This window comes from Oncorhynchus mykiss, chromosome 13 (genome assembly GCF_013265735.2).
Source record: "Oncorhynchus mykiss isolate Arlee chromosome 13, USDA_OmykA_1.1, whole genome shotgun sequence".
NCBI classification, from domain to species: domain Eukaryota; kingdom Metazoa; phylum Chordata; class Actinopteri; order Salmoniformes; family Salmonidae; genus Oncorhynchus; species Oncorhynchus mykiss.
In genome coordinates, this window is record NC_048577.1 from 16121580 (window position 1) to 16141819 (window position 20240).

Here is a 20240-nt window from a genome sequence, read left to right on the forward strand (position 1 = left end):
TCTCCAAAGGCGTGTTCATTCCGCCGTACAGTCCTCGGACGTATAGGAGCGTAATGAACGCTTCCAGCTTATCCACAGACATGTCCCACGTTGCCTCCTTTCGCCTGGTGCGCCTCAGCTACAGTACAGTCCTTGATGTGCTGCGACATCATACTGCATGTCACATTCCAATGGGGTGCCATTCTTCCCCTTCTCCTCTCGCTCCATCTGAGTTGTTGACACCTGCACAATGGGCATCGTTCGGGCTCTCTTGCGCCGAAGCTGAATCCGATCAGGCTCATAATCAGAATCGCAGCCAGCATCGGAATTCCCCCATTCATCATCATAGTCGATCTCAGCATCAAGTTCCTCCCCTCCATCTGACTCCATTCCATCCAAATCTCGTAGCGTTATCAGCGCTTCTATCACCTCAATTCGCGGTCTTGCGGTAGACTATGAATTACGCACGCATCCGCTTCCGCATCCAGGTCACCTCGTTCTCTTTTCCCTCTGGAGGCTCTTCTCAAAAGGATGTCGCCAGAGTGAAATTTATATAGGCTACCATTCCCAGACCCACTTTAGTTTAGAGATTATAATTTAAATAATTATTAGCCTAAGTGTTTACTACTACAAAACGAAATACTTATGCACACTAGTTTAGAGCCAGTTTATTAGTTATTATTCATGACAGTTAAACCTATATAGCAAATACATTTACGTGTTATAATTATAAAGTTCTATGAAGTTATTTTGACGTCTGCTCCCTTCACGTCTATGATAATTTAAACTTACCTTAGCCAGCCTATCTGAAGTCATGGATGTAGTAGGAAAAAGGTGGGTAAACCTTAATCACAAATAAAAGGTGAGTAAACTGAGTTTCCTTGCTTCTTACAGTTTTACTATCCTATATTATAACACTATATAACAGTGTTTGTTGTCTATCATAACTCATGCATGACTAAATGCATGTCTGGAGCAGCATTCTGGTAATTGGGGGGAGTGGAAGAGGAGGGCAGGGGAGAGAGGAGGGGGAGTGGGGAGTAGGGGTGGTGGTAGCGAAAGATGATAACGTTAAGCAAGTGCCAATGAACTATAGTAGGAATGAATGAATCTGATAGATGACTCAAATGTACATGTGACATTTAAATTAGACGTTATCACCACCTCCCAGATACCCTTTCCACTCTTTTCTCCTTTCCCCTTTTCACCTGTCATTAGCCCCCCCCCCCCCCCCCCCCCCTCTCCCTCGTCAGCCCCAGCTCACAAAGTTCAAGCAGGCCTAGCATAAGCTAACAAAGATTTACAAATTCAGTTAAAATAGGCTACACAGAATACATTTAACAGCAGTAGCATAAATATTTTTAATTTTTTAGATTACATAGCTGCTGGGTTGTTTTTTAAATTAAAATGTTCAACAATTCCATGGCCATATTATGTTTAGGCTACATTTGGTCTGAGATGACATTTAACCTAATTGATGGTGGACAAAAATGATCTAACCTCTGAAATGTGTACCGGGTTTGAACAGGGCCACCTTCAGTTGCAAAACGTTCTCGTTCTTGCAGATAGAAATTAACGTCATTCATTATTGTAAATATCGAAGAGGCATGTTTGTTCGACATAGCATATGTCTATCTGGATGTTCCAAAACGTTGTGTCCTGCTGAACGCGCCCTGTTCTTGACTTTTAGCACTTTTGCGCGTATCTTGTTTTGACGAGAAACCGCAACGGAGTTAGAAGCTGCCTCCTCGACCTATTTTAAAACACGTACATATACTGAGACGCAGTGATGGACCAGAATAAAGTGAGACAATCAAAGTAACTATGGAATTGCATTATGTGTTTGCTATTAAATTAGAGTTAATAAAGTTGCAATGGGATGAATGCATGCCGTATTTTAGCTAGTTATTTTCTGTCTATTCGTGGGCTAGCCCAGCACCAAGGAACGGATGTAAAGACACGCGGAAGCGAGTTCAGTGTTTTGACGATGTAGTCAGAGGTATTTTTGAGATGATTTCCCCCCTCTACATAATCCATTGCTAGTGTTGAAGGCCAGGGATGACACTGCATTCGTGTACCGTTAAAGCTCACTGTTTTTTGTTTGCAATTCTGTTTTTGAGCTGATCCTAAACGACCTTATTCAAAGAAAAAAAAAATAGGGCCTAAATGGATAGGTCCTCCGTGTTGTCAGTTTGTGTCTTCTTTAGGTAGCCTATTTAACTGAATTGATTTATTAGCAAATCATTTCTAATCTGTGAGCAGACTTTGAATTGAGGCAGTCTTGCCAGTGCATTACTGTAGCCCCATACACACATCACTATTGCTATTACAGTTAGGAAGACAATATCCAATATCTGTGTTACAGGTCTATGGTTGGTAGTGGGATCTTCTTTTCTTCATCACATGAGGGAGGGGGTAGCCTGCCTTACTGCCCTCTTCACAGATACCTGCCTCATCCTTGGAGGGAAACAATCCTTGGTCATAGGAAATCCGCCTCTCCTGATTTGAGGAAAATGTTTCACCCTGGGAGAGAGAACCATCAGACTGGACCAAGGTAAGATAATTAGTCATTTGAACAGAGGACAAGATCAAAATGAGCCTATGGAAAATGTGTCATTTAGAATACACAGTAGGCCTATTTTATGTTCAAATAAGCATTGTCACATTGTATAAATGATTGGAGACGAGTGCAGGAATACGTCATAGGGTTTTTTAATACTCCACCCAAAAATACAACATGCCATGAAAAGGCATCGGGACGAAGACCAAAACAAACACTTATACAAAAACACAGGGATGTAACCCAAACAAAAGAGTGAGGTTAAACCTCTAATAAATACATAGGACGAGACCCGTAATAACAAGTGCACAAAACACGCAGCACGAAAGCTGGAACAAAGCACAGGTAGGAGAGAGCGAGGTAAGTTGTCAAACTGTTCGTACCTCCAACACTAGAGGCGCCATCTCAAAAATCTCATTTGTAATTTCAATTTTACCTTTATTTATCCAGGTTTTTCTCATTGAGATAATATCTCTTTTTCAAGAGAGACCTGGTCCAATAGCATCAGGGGGAACAACGTTTCAGACAAAACAACTTACATACACTAACACAACATTAAACAAAACTATAAAACACACATACAGTACAACAATGACATATTACGGTACATTAAAAACACAAACATCTTGACTAAAAACAACTGGCCTAAAAACAATGACGCTCTTCTATGATATATACATCGATCAAGTGTTTAAACTCCACCAACTAAACTAGATCATCACATTTTAAAATGTTCAGGAGAGAATTCCAGGACCACGGTGCTAAGTAACTAAAACTATTTCTACCATGACCTGTTCTAATTTTTGGTACTGTTAGAAGCAAATCAGAATGGGACCGTAATTGATATGTATTTACTGACCTGACTAAAAATGAACAGAGATATAATGGCATTTTACCCAATATGGCCTTATAAATCAGTGTATACCCGTGTTTAATCCTATGTGACCGATGTGAAATGGCTAGCTAGTTAGCGGTGGTGCGCGCTAATAGCGTTTCGATCGGTGACATCACTCGCTCTGAGACCTTGAAGTAGTGGAAGCAATACTGTTACACCTACGCAAGGTCAATGACGACCAGCCAATGATGTGTTAGACGTTTCTGATTTGTAATGAACCTGAGGGCTGCATGATACACTAAGTCAAGTGCTCTCAGGGTAGTGGCTGAGGCCTGCATATATATATATATACAGTGCCTTGCGAAAGTATTCGGCCCCCTTGAACTTTGCGACCTTTTGCCACATTTCAGGCTTCAAACATAAAGATATAAAACTGTATTTTTTTGTGAAGAATCAACAACAAGTGGGACACAATCATGAAGTGGAATGACATTTATTGGATATTTCAAACTTTTTTAACAAATCAAAAACTGAAAAATTGGGCGTGCAAAATTATTCAGCCCCCTTTACTTTCAGTGCAGCAAACTCTCCAGAAGTTCAGTGAGGATCTCTGAATGATCCAATGTTGACCTAAATGACTAATGATGATAAATACAATCCACCTGTGTGTAATCAAGTCTCCGTATAAATGCACCTGCACTGTGATAGTCTCAGAGGTCTGTTAAAAGCGCAGAGAGCATCATGAAGAACAAGGAACACACCAGGCAGGTCCGAGATACTGTTGTGAAGAAGTTTAAAGCCGGATTTGGATACAAAAAGATTTCCCAAGCTTTAAACATCCCAAGGAGCACTGTGCAAGCGATAATATTGAAATGGAAGGAGTATCAGACCACTGCAAATCTACCAAGACCTGGCCGTCCCTCTAAACTTTCAGCTCATACAAGGAGAAGACTGATCAGAGATGCAGCCAAGAGGCCCATGATCACTCTGGATGAACTGCAGAGATCTACAGCTGAGGTGGGAGACTCTGTCCATAGGACAACAATCAGTCGTATATTGCACAAATCTGGCCTTTATGGAAGAGTGGCAAGAAGAAAGCCATTTCTTAAAGATATCCATAAAAAGTGTTGTTTAAAGTTTGCCACAAGCCACCTGGGAGACACACCAAACATGTGGAAGAAGGTGCTCTGGTCAGATGAAACCAAAATTGAACTTTTTGGCAACAATGCAAAACGTTATGTTTGGCGTAAAAGCAACACAGCTGAACACACCATCCCCACTGTCAAACATGGTGGTGGCAGCATCATGGTTTGGGCCTGCTTTTCTTCAGCAGGGACAGGGAAGATGGTTAAAATTGATGGGAAGATGGATGGAGCCAAATACAGGACCATTCTGGAAGAAAACCTGATGGAGTCTGCAAAAGACCTGAGACTGGGACGGAGATTTGTCTTCCAACAAGACAATGATCTCAAACATAAAGCAAAATCTACAATGGAATGGTTCAAAAATAAACATATCCAGGTGTTAGAATGGCCAAGTCAAAGTCCAGACCTGAATCCAATCGAGAATCTGTGGAAAGAACTGAAAACTGCTGTTCACAAATGCTCTCCATCCAACCTCACTGAGCCCGAGCTGTTTTGCAAGGAGGAATGGGAAAAAATCTCTCGATGTGCAAAACTGATAGACATACCCCAAGCGACTTACAGCTGTAATCGCAGCAAAAGGTGGCGCTACAAAGTATTAACTTAAGGGGGCTGAATAATTTTGCACGCCCAATTTTTCAGTTTTTGATTTGTTAAAAAAGTTTGAAATATCCAATAAATGTCGTTCCACTTCATGATTGTGTCCCACTTGTTGTTGATTCTTCACAAAAAAATACAGTTTTATATCTTTATGTTTGAAGCCTGAAATGTGGCAAAAGGTCGCAAAGTTCAAGGGGGCCGAATACTTTCGCAAGGCACTGTATATTTTAAGCCAGGTTTCAGAAAGCATAAATACATCCGGGTCGGCAGTTTTTATCCATATATTCACAAAATCAAGCTTCGGCAGAAGACTTCTTACATTCATATGCAAAAACTTCAGGCCACTCTGACTACTTAATTCGGCAGGGATGTCAGGACCTGGGTTAGACTGGACATTTCCAGACAATAGAAGCAGCAAGATAATGGCAAGTCTAGATCGAGGGTTACAACATTTGGAGTTAGACGTGAGAATCCATAGTCTTTATCCATAGTCTTTATATTTCAGGAGATGTGTAAAGTCCAGAGACATGGTTAAGTACCAAGAGAACAGTCCTGACATGTAAGCGCATGAGTACCATTTCTCCCATATTGTTCGGGGGAAATGTGCATAGTTCTCATGTGCATTTCCGGAGCAAGCGCGGGGTTTCTCACAACACTCGAGGGAGAAACAATCATATATTTCCTCATTCACAGTGCAACGGGCTCTAAATGTATCGCCAACATTGTAAAAGCCAAGGTTAGACACCAGCAAAATGAACAACAGCATCATGTTTGTTAAATGGCCTAAAAGTCACCAATCAAATAGTTCAACCCGCTGATCAAAAAAGTCAGCGATGTATGCGTGTGATGTAAACGAGCAAAGGTCCGGGGAGAGTGTGAGAAAGTGGCGAGGGAACCTGTACAATAATGGGAGAGATAAGACCAAATAGATACTTGGTGGGACAACATGTTCTATGTTCAACTTCCTGTTCACATGTGGTCAAGGTCACTCTAATCTGAGGTGGGCACAAGTTTCTTATTTCCCCCCCTCAAAAGTAAAAAATTGTCACTTTACATTGTATGCAATAAACTTTATTAGGTGTGAATGTTCAAAATTATAGTTTTGCACGGAGTAGAGCAATAACGTGTCTTTTGATACTTTAGCTGCAGTCCGTTGTTGAGCTAACCTTGAGATTTTTGCCAACATTAGCACACATGTCAGTTTGGGGCAAGTTGTTTCAATGACCTTGGGTCAAGTCTTCACGTGTGACAACTTGCCCCAGTATACATAGACGCATAGAACATGCTCAAAAAACATTGTGATATTGTGTAATCAGCTCTGATAATAGTATTAAATGTTACTGTAAATGGATTATTATATATACACACATGTGTAGTTTAGAGCAGCAGACATATCCCTGGACTACACAAGACAGGCTCTGGCATGTGTGTGTCTACTAACACACTACATGCCTACTGAATGAGACAGTACTGTATATCCACACACACACTACTTCATACAGTGTCATGAATTTCGTGTGGTTGTTATGAATTGCATTGTGGCCACAAGGATAGTAGACATGGGGGTGGGCGTAATAAGCCTGTAATGAATATGTAATTTCAATGAGGAAATGTGTTTTTGAGGGAAAGAAGAAAGGAAGGAAGGAAGGAAGGAAAAGAAAGAGGGGAAGGAAAGAAAGATGGTTGGAAATGATAAAAGAAAGACAGAGAATGGCAGCACACCACCTGCCATAATGTTAAAGGCAGTGAGGCAGGGTGAAGTTGCAGAACAAATCAACCAGGAGTACAGCGAAGGAACTTGACATAAATTACCGTACTCTGACTCTGTATTGTCAAAAGGTTACCAGAGAAGAAGTTGAAAATCAGACAGCCGCGCCAACAGTGGTTGGCTATACAAAGCCAAGGCACGTTTTTTACACCTGATTTGGAGATGAAGATTGTTCAGTATATTACTAGGTCAGCTGACATTTATTTTGGTCTTTCGCCAAGTGAGGTCAGAAGTTTGCTGTGGCACACCAGCTGAAGTTCGCGCCAATGTGGGCAGAAAATGAAAAGGCCAGCCCGGAGTGGTTTACAGGCTTCTTAAAGCGGCACCCAACGCCATTGCTGAGGAAGCCAGAGGCAACTAGCCTTACCAGGGCAAGTAGCTTCAACAGAGAAAATGTTAACGCTTTCTTCGACAATGTAGCAGAAGTGATACAAAGATATCAATTTGGACCAGAAGACATATGGAATGTCGATAAAACTGGGGTGACCACTGTACATAAACCTGACAAAGTGATGGGCAGACCTGGATTCAAATAAGTAGGGTCACTGACCTCCGCTGAAAGGGGAACCCTCGTCACACTGGCCTGTGCTGTCTCAGCCACAGGGAATAGTATACCTCCGTATTTTATATCCACCCCGTGTCAACTTCCGCGATCATGTCCTGATCAACGGGCCACCTGGCAGCAAAAGAGGGGACAAATCCCTCTGGGTGGATGAAAGATGTGCACTTTGTTGACTTCCTGAAACATTGTCAAGCAAACAAAGTACTCAAAGGAGAAGACCTGTTTACTCCTTTTGGACAAAACCAAGTGTCTCATCTGTCCATTGATGGACTCAATTATGCCAAAGAAAATGGCATAATTATGCTGTCATTCAAACCCCATTGCTCTCATCGGCTTCAACCCTTAGACAGGTCTGTCTACAGGCCGCCAAAGAGGCACATTAACACCGTGTGTGATGCCTGGATGAGGAACAATCCCGGGAAGACAATGTCAATTTATGACATTCATGGGATTGTGGCGATCCCCTATCCTCTGGCTGCAACCCCCTTGAACATTCAGGCTGGCTTTAAGGTGGCTGGGATACAACCTTACAACAGGGATGTATTTCTGGAAAACGAGTTTGCGCCATCCTACGTTACAGATCACCCCATTCAGAACCCAACCCTGCCAGGCCCCAGCACTATTCCAGCGCTGCCAGGCCCCAGCACCAACCTGCCAGGCCCTAGCACAATTTCAGCCCTGCCAAGCCCCAGCACCAACCCTGCCCTGCCAGGCCCCAGCAACATTCCAGCCCTGCCAGGCCCCAGCACCAACCTGCCAGGCCCCAGCAACATTCCAGCCCTGCCAGGCCCCAGCACCAACCTGCTAGGCCCTAGCACAATTCCAGCCCTGCCAGGCCCCAGCAACATTCCAGCCCTGCCAGGCCCCAGCACCATTTCAGCCCTGCTAGGCCCCAGCACCAACCTGCCAGGCCCCAGCACCATTCCAGCCATGCCAGGCCCCAGCACCAACCTGCCAAGTCCCAGCACCATTCTGGCCCTGCCTAGCACAAGCTCAGACACAGACCTGCCCAGTTTTTATGCTAGCACCAGCTCACCCTTGCCCAACAATGCCATTGCTGACAGCGGACTACCAACTCCAGGAGTAAATGTCAGTTGGCTTTTCATAGCCGATCATTCAGAGTATCTCTACCGCTCATGCTGTCTCTAGAGAGTTGAAAACAGCAGGTCTGGGACAGGTCGCACGTCCGGTGAACAGGTCAGGATTCCATAGCTGCAGGCAGAACAGTTGAAACTGGACCAACAGCATGGCCAGGTGGACTGGGAACAGCAAGGAGTCATCAGGCCAGGTAGTCCTGAGGCATGGTCCTAGGGCTCAGGTACGCCGAGAGAGAGAGAGAATTATAGAGAGCATACTTAAATTCATACAGGACACAGGATAAAACAGGAGAAATACTCCAGATATAACAGACTGACCCTAGCCCCCCGACACAAACTACTGCAGCATAAATACTGTAGGCTGAGACTGGAGGGGTCGGGAGACACTGTGGCCCCAACCGATGAGACCCCCAGACAGGGCCAAACAGGCAGGATATAACCCCACTCACTTTGCCAAAGCACAGCCCCCACACCACTAGAGGGATCTTCAACCACCAACTTACCATCCTGAGACAAGGCCGAGTATAGCCCACAAAGAAAGGGAAGTAAGGGATTGAGTCAAAATCTGGATCTGCAAAGAACAAGGTAGCTAAAAAAAGCAAAATTGTAGAAGAGTCATCATCAGATGAAGAGGAGTGCTTCTGCCTCGTCTGTGTGGAGCCATCTTAAAACATCCTTCCAAAGGAGACTTGGGTGAAGTGTGTGAGATGATTCAAATGGGCCCATGATGCTTGCAGGCCAGGCAATTTATGTGTGCCAGAACTGTGACTCTGAAGATGAGTCTGAATAGTCCAGGCTGAATGTACAGGCTGTTACAAAACGGTGCATTAGTGTGTTTAAACACCACCTCTGTTTTGTTAAGACTTTAAACATTCAATCAAGTTATCTGCAGCATTCCATTCCGATTCCAACAATTACTGTGGATCTATGTGTACGCCAGAGAACGTGAGATTTCAAAGTTCAAAGTAAAGTGGTCATGCCACTTTATTCATGTGTGTTCTGCATGCATTATTGTTTTGATTAAAAGGCATTATTTGCTGTATTCTCTCGTCAACAGTGTTTTTATTTTGAGTTCTTTAAAAGCACAGTCAACTTAGTGTATGTAAACTTCTGACCAATTGGAATTGTGATACAATGAATTATAAGTGAAATAATCTGCCTGTAAACAATTGTAGATGTCCTAAACGACTTGCCAAAACTATAGTTTGTTAACAAGAAATTTGTGGAGTGGTTGAAAAACTAGTTTTAATGACTCCAACCTAGGTGTATGTAAACTTCCGACTTCAGCTGTAGATCATGCTCCAACAGTCTTCCCAGCACAGACTTGACTAACGAGACATGCTGGGTGCGGTCAGCAGAATAGACCAAAATGTTTATATAAACCATGCGCCCGTCCCAGCATGTCCTGAAACACTTCGTTAATAAAGGCCTGGAAAACTGAATGAGTATTAGACCGGCCAAAAGGCATTTTGAGATGCTCATAATGGCCCGTGGTGCAAAAGGCCGTTTTCCATTCGTCGCCCGCACGAATGCACACCAGATTGTAGGCGCTCCTCAAGTCCAGATTCGTGAAGTACTGCGCCCTGTGCATTTGTTCGATGATGGTTGGGATAAGGGGTAAAGAATAGCTGAACTTAAGTGGCTTTATTCAGTATTCGATAATCAATGCAGGGGTGCAGTTCCCCATCTTTCTTTTTAACAAAAAAATAAGCTTGAGGAGGCTGGTGATGTGGAGGGGCGGATATAATCCTGCTGGAGGCTCTCCTGTATGTAGGTCTCCATGGCCTCGGTCTCCGCATAGGAGAGGGGATAGATTTGTCCTCTCGGGAGGGCTGCGTCAGAGAGCAGGTCAATGGGACAGTCCCAGGGGCGATGAGGAGGAAGGCGTGTGCAGATCCTGGTATTCCTCCGGTAACTCCACTTGAGGGGCGTGGTCCGGACTTTCCACCGTAGTGGTGTTGACAGACACCGCGAGACACCTCCCATGACACTCCTGCGACCAACCCAGCAGTCTCCTTTCAGACCAGGAAATAACAGGGTTATGCCAACTCAACCAGGGGACCCCTAAAACAACAGGGTGGGTGGGGGTGTCTATAATCGAAAAGGTGATCTGTTCTAAATTAGTGTCATTTGTCAACAGTGAAACGGGACCAATGATGTGATGTACGAGCCCTGTCCCTATTGGACAATTATCCAGGGCTCGAACCGGAATGGGTGATTGTCGGGGAAACCAAAGGAATGCGTAATTCGGCGGCCAGTGCTCTATCTAAAAGATTCCCAGCAGCTCCGGAATCAATCAGAACTAACGGGAGTGAGGGGCTAGGGTATTCAGGGAATTTAATGGGAAAACACACTGGTCGAGTTGACAAAAAAGGAGGGGAGATCTTGCATCCTACCTGAGTCGGAGCAGGGGAATTCCCTGGCTTGTCACCTCCTCGCCTATTGGTGGATAGAGGGTAGGTTGGGGAGAAATGACCCCTTTCTCCACAATAGGAGCAGAGGCCCAGATTCCTCCTTCTCCTACGCTCTGCCTCGGGCAAACGTGCAGAGCCCACCTCCATCGGCTCTGGGCACGGAGTAGGTGTAGCCATGGGCTCCCGATTCTATGCAGGTCTTCGACGGGACCGCTGGAGGTTGTCCAAATGGATCGCCATGCGGATGAGCTGGTCGAGTGACAGGTTGTCATCACGGCAGTACAACTTCATCTGTACCTCCTTCCGCGGTCCGCTGCGGAACACAGTGACTAGAGGTGACTCGTTCCCTCCGGTGGAGGCCGCGATGTTCCGGAACTCCACGGTGAACTCCAAGGCGGTCCTAGATCTCTGGCGTAGTCGGAGGAGGCAGTCAACCCCCTCTTGGCCATCCACAGGATGATCAAACACAGAGCGGAAGAGGATGGTGAAGCGCTCGTAGGACTTGACCTCGGGTCCGCCCGTTTCCCAAACTGTGGCACCCCAGTCCAGGGCCCGTCCGGTCAGTGCCGAAATGACGGTGGCAACCCTATCTCTCCCGGAGACAGCCAGGTCTCATTGCAGAAGGAATCCCTTGTATCTCGCTGGAGCGCCGTCAAAGTGCTCCGAGAGGGACAGGGCTATTCCGCGGACCGGCTCAGATGGGACGGAGGCAGGTAGTGGTGTTGTGGGGGCTGGTGCAGGATCCGGTGCTAGAGACAGGAGGGACTGCACATTCCCCTCCAAACGCAGGATGGTTGCCAGCACACTGTCCGTGGCGTTGCCGAGTCTGGAGAGACATTCTTTGTGATGCTGAACTGTCTCTACGATGGTCATCAGCTCAGTCTTTCCTGCTGTCTCCATTTAGATAGGTTGGCTATTCTGTCACGCTGTATAATGATAGGAGACAAGCGCAGGAATACGTAATAGGGTTTTTTATTTCTCTATCCTAACTAAAGAGTAAGGTGTAAACCTCTAAATAATACACAGGATGAAACCCATAAAACAAGTGCACAATAACACGTAACATGGAAGCCGATACAACATAGCACAGGTACTTACAAGACCAACGGATATGGGCCAATAACCGACAAGGACAATGGGGAACACAGGGCACATTTATACACATACAGTACTAATCAGGGGGAATGGGAACCAGGTGTGCGTAATGAGACAAGACAGTCCGGGGTTGGTGGTAATGAATCCAGTTCAGTGATGCCTAGAAGGCCAGTGACGTAGACCTGGTGAACGGAATGAGCAGCAGTACCAAGGGGGATCCATGACAAAGAGGCTCAAGAGGGTCAACTGGTGTGCTCTCACAATAATAGACTATACAGTTAACATACAATATGGTTAAAACCCTTCAGAAATTACATGTACTGTTTTGTCTATTTAACAGGGATGTCTCTAACTCCAATGTGGTAAAACTCAGCAATAAGCTCAAAGCCACCCTGAAGAAAAAGTACCAAAGTCCGCCAGGGGGGGAAACTGAGCATCCATTTTATATTCATTGTGATGTCCAGTATCCACCTGGTGAAAGTGGAGAGGTGAACCAACATGAGTACATTCAAATTAAGCCAACTTTCAGGAAGAGACACCAATGGAGATGCTCACCCTTGAGCTTATACTTTGATTCTGAACTAGACGACGAGCGAGTCAGAATAGCGCTGACAAAGGGCGTCTCTGGTATTGGCAAAACAAGCCAGGTGCGGATGATTATTCTTAACTGGGCAGAGGGAAAAGGAAACCAGCAATGTACTCTCATATTTCCCCTTCCTTTCCGGGAGCTGAATTTGCTGAAGGAGAGACTGAGTCTGATTGAACTTCTTTACAAGTTTTTCCCAGAATTGAAAGAACCTGGAATTTACAACTTGGAGAACTTCAGAGTTGCGTTCATTCTTGACGGGCTGGATGAATTTCGACGTCCTCTCGACTTCAAGAACAGCCCGATAGTAACCGATGTCACAGATCCCTCCTCCGTGCCAGCACTGCTGACAAACCTCATTAATGGTAACCTTCTTCCCTCCGCCGCTCACATATGGATTACCTCTAGACCTGAAGCAGTCCATCACATCCCTCTTCAGTACATCAACGAAGTGACAGAAATCGAAGGCTTCATGGACTCTCAGAAAGAGGAGTTCTTCAGGAGAGCAATCATTCACACGGACCAGGCCAATGCAATTATCCACCACTTGAAGTGCTCAAAAAGCCTCTATGTTTTGTGCCAGATACCTATTATCTGTTCGATTTCTGCATCAGTCCTCGTTAGACAGACATGGCTATCCGATAAAGAATGTGACCCCGGAGCTCTGACTCCAATGTACACTGACCTACTCGCCCTGTTGCAAACACAGAATCAGAATACACAAAAGATGGCTATTAAATTGGGGGAACTAGCTTTTAAGCAGTTGGTGAAAGGCAACACGGTTTTCTACAGGGAAGACCTACAAGAGTGCGACATTAACTGTGATGAGGGGTCAGAGTTTGCAAAAGTAAGCATACCCATCTTCAGGGAGGATATTGGGCTGCACCAAAAGAAGATCTACTACTTTGGGCATACCACCATTCAGGAGTTCTTTGCTGCAATGTGGTTTAATCGATCCTGCAACAGCCTAGATGAAAACCTGAGGAATGCAGTGGACATGGCCTTGCAGAGCAAAAACGGAAAGCTGGACCTCTTCCTCCAGTTCCTCCTCGGCTTCTCGCAGAGCTTCATCCAGTCAATCGCAAAGGCCGGCTACAACTCGTCGGAGACACTGACTGAAACGGTAGAGTATATCAAGAAGAAGGTTATGGAGAATCCCGCTTCACCGAGGACCCTCAACCTGCTGAACTGCCTGACGGAACTGGGTGACAGCTCTTTAGAAACTGATGGTGTGAGCTTTTTCAATACGGGAATCCCCCCAGATGCCAAATACCCACGTGCACATTGGTCTGACCTGGCCGCTGTGTTATTGGCATCGGAGTCTGGGCCAATAGACATGCTTGGGTTGGAAGTAAAGAAGAGAGGAGACGAGGAACTTCTGAGGATGCTGCCAGTGATCAAAGCTTCCCAGACAGCCACGTATGTACCTGGTCATTTAACAAAACACGCTATTACAGTGAGCTCCAAAAGTATTAGGAAAGTGACACATTTGTTGTAGTTTTGGCTCTGTACTCCAGCACTTTTGGATGTGATATAATAACATTTTCATCCACATCGGGTGAACCGTTTAGAAATTACAGCACTTTTTGTACATAGGCTATTCCCTCCATTTTATAGGACTAAAATGATTGTGTTTAGAAACGTTTTCTATTCTTATTTACAATGAAAGTGACTCCAAAATGACACAATACATTATTTACCATGCATTTCTATTGGACACAAAATAATCTGAAACAACCAAAACAGACAGCAAAAACATCCTATGTCCTATGAATATGGGACCAAATACTTCACTTGTGACTACAAGTCACAAAAGTGAATTCGGCCCAATACTTTTGGTCCCTTAAAATGGGGGGACTATGTACAAAAAGTGCTGTCATTTCTAAACGGTTCACCCGTTACGGTTTAAAACACCCTTAAAGTAAAGCCGACCGTCTGCATTTTAGATTCATAGTCATTGTATCATTCTGAATCCAAAGTGTTGAAGTACAGAACAAACAAAAAATGTGTCCCTAACTCAATACTTTTGGCGCACACTACCAATATTAAATGTCTATAGCACAAGATAATTATCTTCCCTGTGATGTAATTCAGGTTTGTTGGACCCGTCTTCTGGTCATTACACAGTTCTGTTGGTTTAATGCTTGTATGTCTATGTTCTTTTTTTATTCCCTAACCCTCCTTCTTACCAGGCTGTCATATCACAAACTAACAGAGAAATCCTGTGAATGTCTGGCCTCGGCGCTCACCTCAAAGGTGTCCAATCTGAAAACTCTGAACCTGAGTTTCAACACGCTGAAGGACTCAGGAGTGCAGCTGTTGGCGGCCGGCTTGGCCAAGCCACACTGCCGACTGGAGAGACTGAAACTGTCCGGCTGCAGGGTGAAACAGAATGGCTTTGCAGCTCTGGCCAAAGCTCTCAAATCCAACCCCTCGCACCTGCGAGAGCTGGATCTGAGCGGCAACGAACCGGGAGAATCGGGGGTGTTTCATCTCGTTGATGGACTGAAGGTTGTCAATTGCAAACTGCAGATCCTGAAGTGAGTATTGAGTCAATGGCTAGGAAACCCGTTCTGATCATGTGTGTACACAATTGTAACATCATTGAATTCAGTTCCCCTATGGGTTTATCCTGTGGTTTGATGCAAATTAAGTTATCCTCATAAGGAAATACAGTTTATCTTCTAAACTAATTTACATAAATATATTCTTTAAGGGTATAATGTATTTTTATTGAGATAGGAGAGTTATGAGAGTTTGCAAGTCAGAATGTTATGGGTCGGATTTAAACTCATGCCGACTCTGGTAGCCTAGGCTGTACATCTGTGCTGGGGTTCGCAGCACTAACCGCTGTACCACGTCTTCTAAAGTATTATAATCTTCGTTAGGCTCTCAAACTGCAAGCTGGGCCTGGAGCTGAGTCGCGCTCTGGCGGTGTTGCTGATAGACAACCCCAGACACCTGCGAGCGCTGGACGTCAACATGAACAACCTGGGAGACCAGGGGGTGAAGCTGCTCATGGACATACTGAAGTCAACCCAGATATACAAACTGGAGTGAGTACTGCCTGGAGTATTGTAGTACACTCACACATTCCACCTCACTGATTCTAAAGTTGAATGTTCACTGTAGTAAATGTACCACACATTTTCCCTCCACCACCAGGTTGTACTGTTGTCAGCTCACTGAGAAATGCTGTGAGAACATGTTTAGGTGTCTGGCCAACATCCCCAGTCTGAGGGAGCTCAACCTGAGCAACAATAACCTGAAGGACGAGGGGGTCAAGATGCTCTGCAAAGCCTTCAGGCTGCCCACCTGTCAACTGGAGAAACTCATGTAAGCTAGCTTACCCCACCAAGATTGTACGGGCCAATCTCCCCTAGCCCCTACTCCATGTAAGATGACGGACTTTGGTTCAAATACTATTTGAAATTTGTTCAAATACTTGTCAGACTTGGGTTGATTGACCTTCCTTGGCACAATGGAACCAATACAATAGTTGCAAAAGTGCAAACCCTGTCCGCCCATCTAGCTCTCCAGGCAGTCTGAAGGGAACGCTTAAAGTCTCTGAAAGATAGTATTTGAACCTTGAATATGGAAGAGTGTTTCTTTTTCTTTACCCTTGTCTCTCCAGTGTGGCAAGCTGTGGCATCACCCTAGTCAGAGGGTTTCATTTCAACTCTATCCTCAAAGAGCTGGACCTCAGCAGGAACCATCTGGGCGACTTGGATGACTGGGCCGATGTCTTGTTCTGCTTGTCTTCACTTGAGACCCTCAGGTGAGTTCTGCAAACCTAGCACGTGTGTGTGTGTGGGGGGGACAACTTTCTCAATGTAATTACCTCTTCTCACCTAGGGTGAGTGACTGTAAACTGACAGAGAAATCCTGTGGGGAGCTGGTTGAAGCTCTCAGCTCCAACCTCACCAACCTGAAAGAGCTTGATCTCTCTGGAAACGACCTGGGAGACCGCGGTGTGAAGACTCTCTACATGGGACTGACGTCCAGGTGTTGTACACTGGAGAGACTGTTGTAAGTAACAGCATTAGAGAGAGTTATAAAGCTCATGGCTTGGTCTATGATATCACACCGCACGCTCTTCAAACAATGAATAAGCATATTCACAAAATGACTTGGTCATTTGTTAACTGATAAATCACTCGTACAATTTATGTAGTCTTGTTGACCAAAACAAATTGAAGGTCTTTTCTCCCTCTCTGGTGACCTTCTCCAATCTCATTCTCTCTCTCCCCATCTCTCTCTATCCCCATCTCTCTCCCCACATTCACCCTCTTTCTCTTTCCACCCTCTCTCTCTCCAGTCTGAGATGCTGTGGGATCACAGTAAAGGGCTGCTCCTCCCTAGCCGTAGCCCTGAAGTCCAGCCACTCCAGCATCACAGAACTAGGCCTGATGGGAAACGACACGGGAGAAGAAGGACTGAGAATTCTCTCTGACATCAGGGACAATCAACGCTACAAACTACAGACTCTAGAGTAAGTCCTGGTGACATCAAAGCGTACAATGATGTTAGTAATTTATTTATAATGACTTTTCTGGCTGTAAATCCCTGTGTGTGTGTGTATGTATGTGTGTGTGTGTGTGTCAACTTTTCATAATTGGATTCTGTGGCCCCTCAGTGGAAAATTCTGTTAGAATAGGGATGGAATGAGAACATTATTTTATTGTGTTATATGTCTATGGTGGTAATACTATTCTTTGTTCTAGAATCAACGATTGAGAGAGGTCTTGACTCGCTTGATGGGGTTCTTCTTGGCGTCTCGATCCTCAAGTTCTGTACTCGCTCCGGTCAAAAGGTCTTCACTGTAAAGGGAACAGGATGCTATCTCGGACACAGACTGGGATTTGCATTCAGGCGACTGAATTGATCGCTGTACAGACTGGGATTTGCATTCAGACGACTGAATTGATCGCCGTGCAGACTGGGATTTGCATTCAGACGACTGAATTGATCGCTGTACAGACTGGGATTTGCATTCAGACGACTGAATTGATCGCTGTACAGACTGGGATTTGCATTCAGGCGACTGAATTGATCGCTGTGCAGACTGGGGTTTGCATTCAGACGACTGAATTGATCGCTGTACAGACTGGGATTTGCATTCAGACGACTGAATTGATCGCTGTACAGACTGGGATTTGCATTCAGACGACTGAATTGATCGCTGTACAGACTGGGATTTGCATTCAGACGACTGAATTGATCGCTGTACAGACTGGGATTTGCATTCAGACGACTGAATTGATCGCTGTACAGACTGGGATTTGCATTCAGACGACTGAATTGATCGCTGTACAGACTGGGATTTGCATTCAAACGACTGAATTGATCGCTGTGCAGACTGGGATTTGCATTCAGACGACTGAATTGATCGCTGTACAGACTGGGATTTGCATTCAGACGACTGAATTGATCGTTGTACAGACTTAAAGAAGTCCCTAAACTTGAAAAAGTGAATTATATAGAATTTTAAAGAGTAGGATGCCCTTTACGATGTAACCACATTGTCTGTACCAAACTAAAGGATGTTACTCAGTACCTTTAACCTCAGTCATGCTCAGTAACCTCGAAGTCCATGCAGTACTTTTTGCACATCAATGTCAAGTCAAGACGTTACAGTATATGATGAAGTCTTTACTGAAGAGAAGGGTGATGCTATGTTTTACATAATAACCTTATTCCGTTTTCTTGTTTTCTTGATGTGTCATCATTGGGGGACTATGGTGGGACTGAATAAATGAATAAGCCATTTGAAGACGTTTTCACCTTTACCCAACCCCCCCCCAGACTACTCGCACAGTCTTCAACGATACAGGTTCAATAGAACCCTTAGATTGGTGTGATATGAACATGCTAATGAACAGAATGCTACTCCAGACATCATAGATACAATTGGACAAAACATGCTAGAGCTGAAGTACAAAACTCCATATTGAAAGGTTTAACTTAATAAAATGAGGATCTCTATGGTTAAATCTATGGGCTCCTGAGTGGTGCAGCGGTCTAAGGCACCGCATCTCAGTGTTTGAGGCGTCACTACAGGCACCCTGGTTCGATTCCAGGCTGTATCACAACCGGCTGTTATTGGCCCAGCGTCATCTGGGTTTGGCTGGCTTAGGCAGTTATTGTAAATAAGAATTTGTTCTTAACTGACTTTCCTAGTTAAATAAAAAATAGTTTAAAAAAAAATCTAAATCATCTTTCCTACCTTTGTATTTAGTGAATAAGATAAGTAAAAACATATATATATATATATATATATATAGTTTTTTTCCATTAGTGATTTATGCATTTACCACCACATCACTGAATATCAGCCCTGCATGATTCAACATAGGTTATAAGTTACTGTATATACCACTACAAGCACAGGCTGACAAGTTTTTGGGGAGTTTTGTGTTTTTTAAACTCATTAAAACGTTCTAAAATTAATGAAAACATGAATTAATAAAAATGTTTATTTTATATATTGTACATGTATTGCTGATAAGTATTAAAACATTCACAAAAAATATAACATTCATTAAAATAAACTGTACTATTAGACGTTAGCGGGGCTTTTTTTCATTACTCAGAAATACTTTATTGGGTCGGAAGATTTAGAAATGTGGCGCTAATGTTGTAAACCGTGATTGACCACAAACTCCTGCTCAGTAGGTGGTGGCATGCACCTTTAACGTTTGTTTGCGGACCGCCATTATCACAGAAGGAGAAACGAGAGAGGGGTGGCCTGGAAGCGAAACCGAGCAGTGATGCCAATTTAGCACATTTTGTTGCTAGATTTAGCAACTTTTCAGACTAACCTGGCAACTTCTTTTTCAAACAGCACCTAGCAACAAATGTAGCTAGTTGAAAAAATGTATTTGGAACTTTTACCAACTTTTGAAAGGTAACTCAAATGCTAAAATGCACTCACTTTCCCTCTAAATGACACAAAAACGATTTCTCTGTAACATACTTAGTCAAAACAGACGTGCCTGGCTGCAAAAGTGCATTGTGAGTGACGTCAGCAGCAGGCGCTCAGCTCGTGCACAGGCAGCAGCAATTTCAGCAAATTGAAAATAATTGTTGGCTGACTGCAGCAACAGTAGTTCGGGTTCGACAAGCCAAACCCAATGAATATAGTTGGTCACGAATGTTTGATGTTGAACAGAACTTACAACATCAATCAACGTGTCTCAATGAAAATTGTACAGAAAAAAAGTGAGAGTCTGTACCTGAACAAATGTCAAATCATATTTTTTGCCGAGATGGCCAGGCAATTTGAGTAACGTTATTGCGTATTCTACGGAATGACATCACAACGTCATTTAGCAACAAATCAACCTTAACTCTAGCAATTTACCCTGAAAATTAGTTGGCAACACTGAAACCGAGACGTACAATAACAAAACCGGGAATTGAGGTGCGAGAAGCGCTGATAACGCTACGAGATTTGAATGAGATGGAGGGGAGGAACTTGATGCTGAGATCGACTCGGATAATGGGGAATACTTCATTACATTCTGATTCTGACTGCGATTCTGATTAGGAGCCTGATCTGCCTCCGCGCAAGAGAGCCCGAACGATGCCCACTGTGCAGGC

General features: G+C 44.3%; 1 protein-coding gene across 1 annotated transcript; it reads left to right on the forward strand.

Moving 5' to 3' along the window:
• The first annotated feature begins 1694 nt into the window (after positions 1-1694).
• On the forward strand, positions 1695-18748 carry LOC110485773 (NACHT, LRR and PYD domains-containing protein 12-like). The gene is made up of 10 exons (XM_021556931.2): positions 1695-1783; positions 2345-2533; positions 12393-14057; positions 14831-15178; positions 15527-15694; positions 15804-15974; positions 16273-16416; positions 16494-16667; positions 16957-17130; positions 17363-18748. The coding sequence occupies exons 2-10, from the start codon at positions 2349-2351 to the stop codon at positions 17373-17375; spliced, it is 3042 nt and encodes a 1013-aa protein (XP_021412606.2). The 5' UTR covers positions 1695-1783; positions 2345-2348; the 3' UTR covers positions 17376-18748.
• The last annotated feature ends 1492 nt before the right edge of the window (positions 18749-20240 follow it).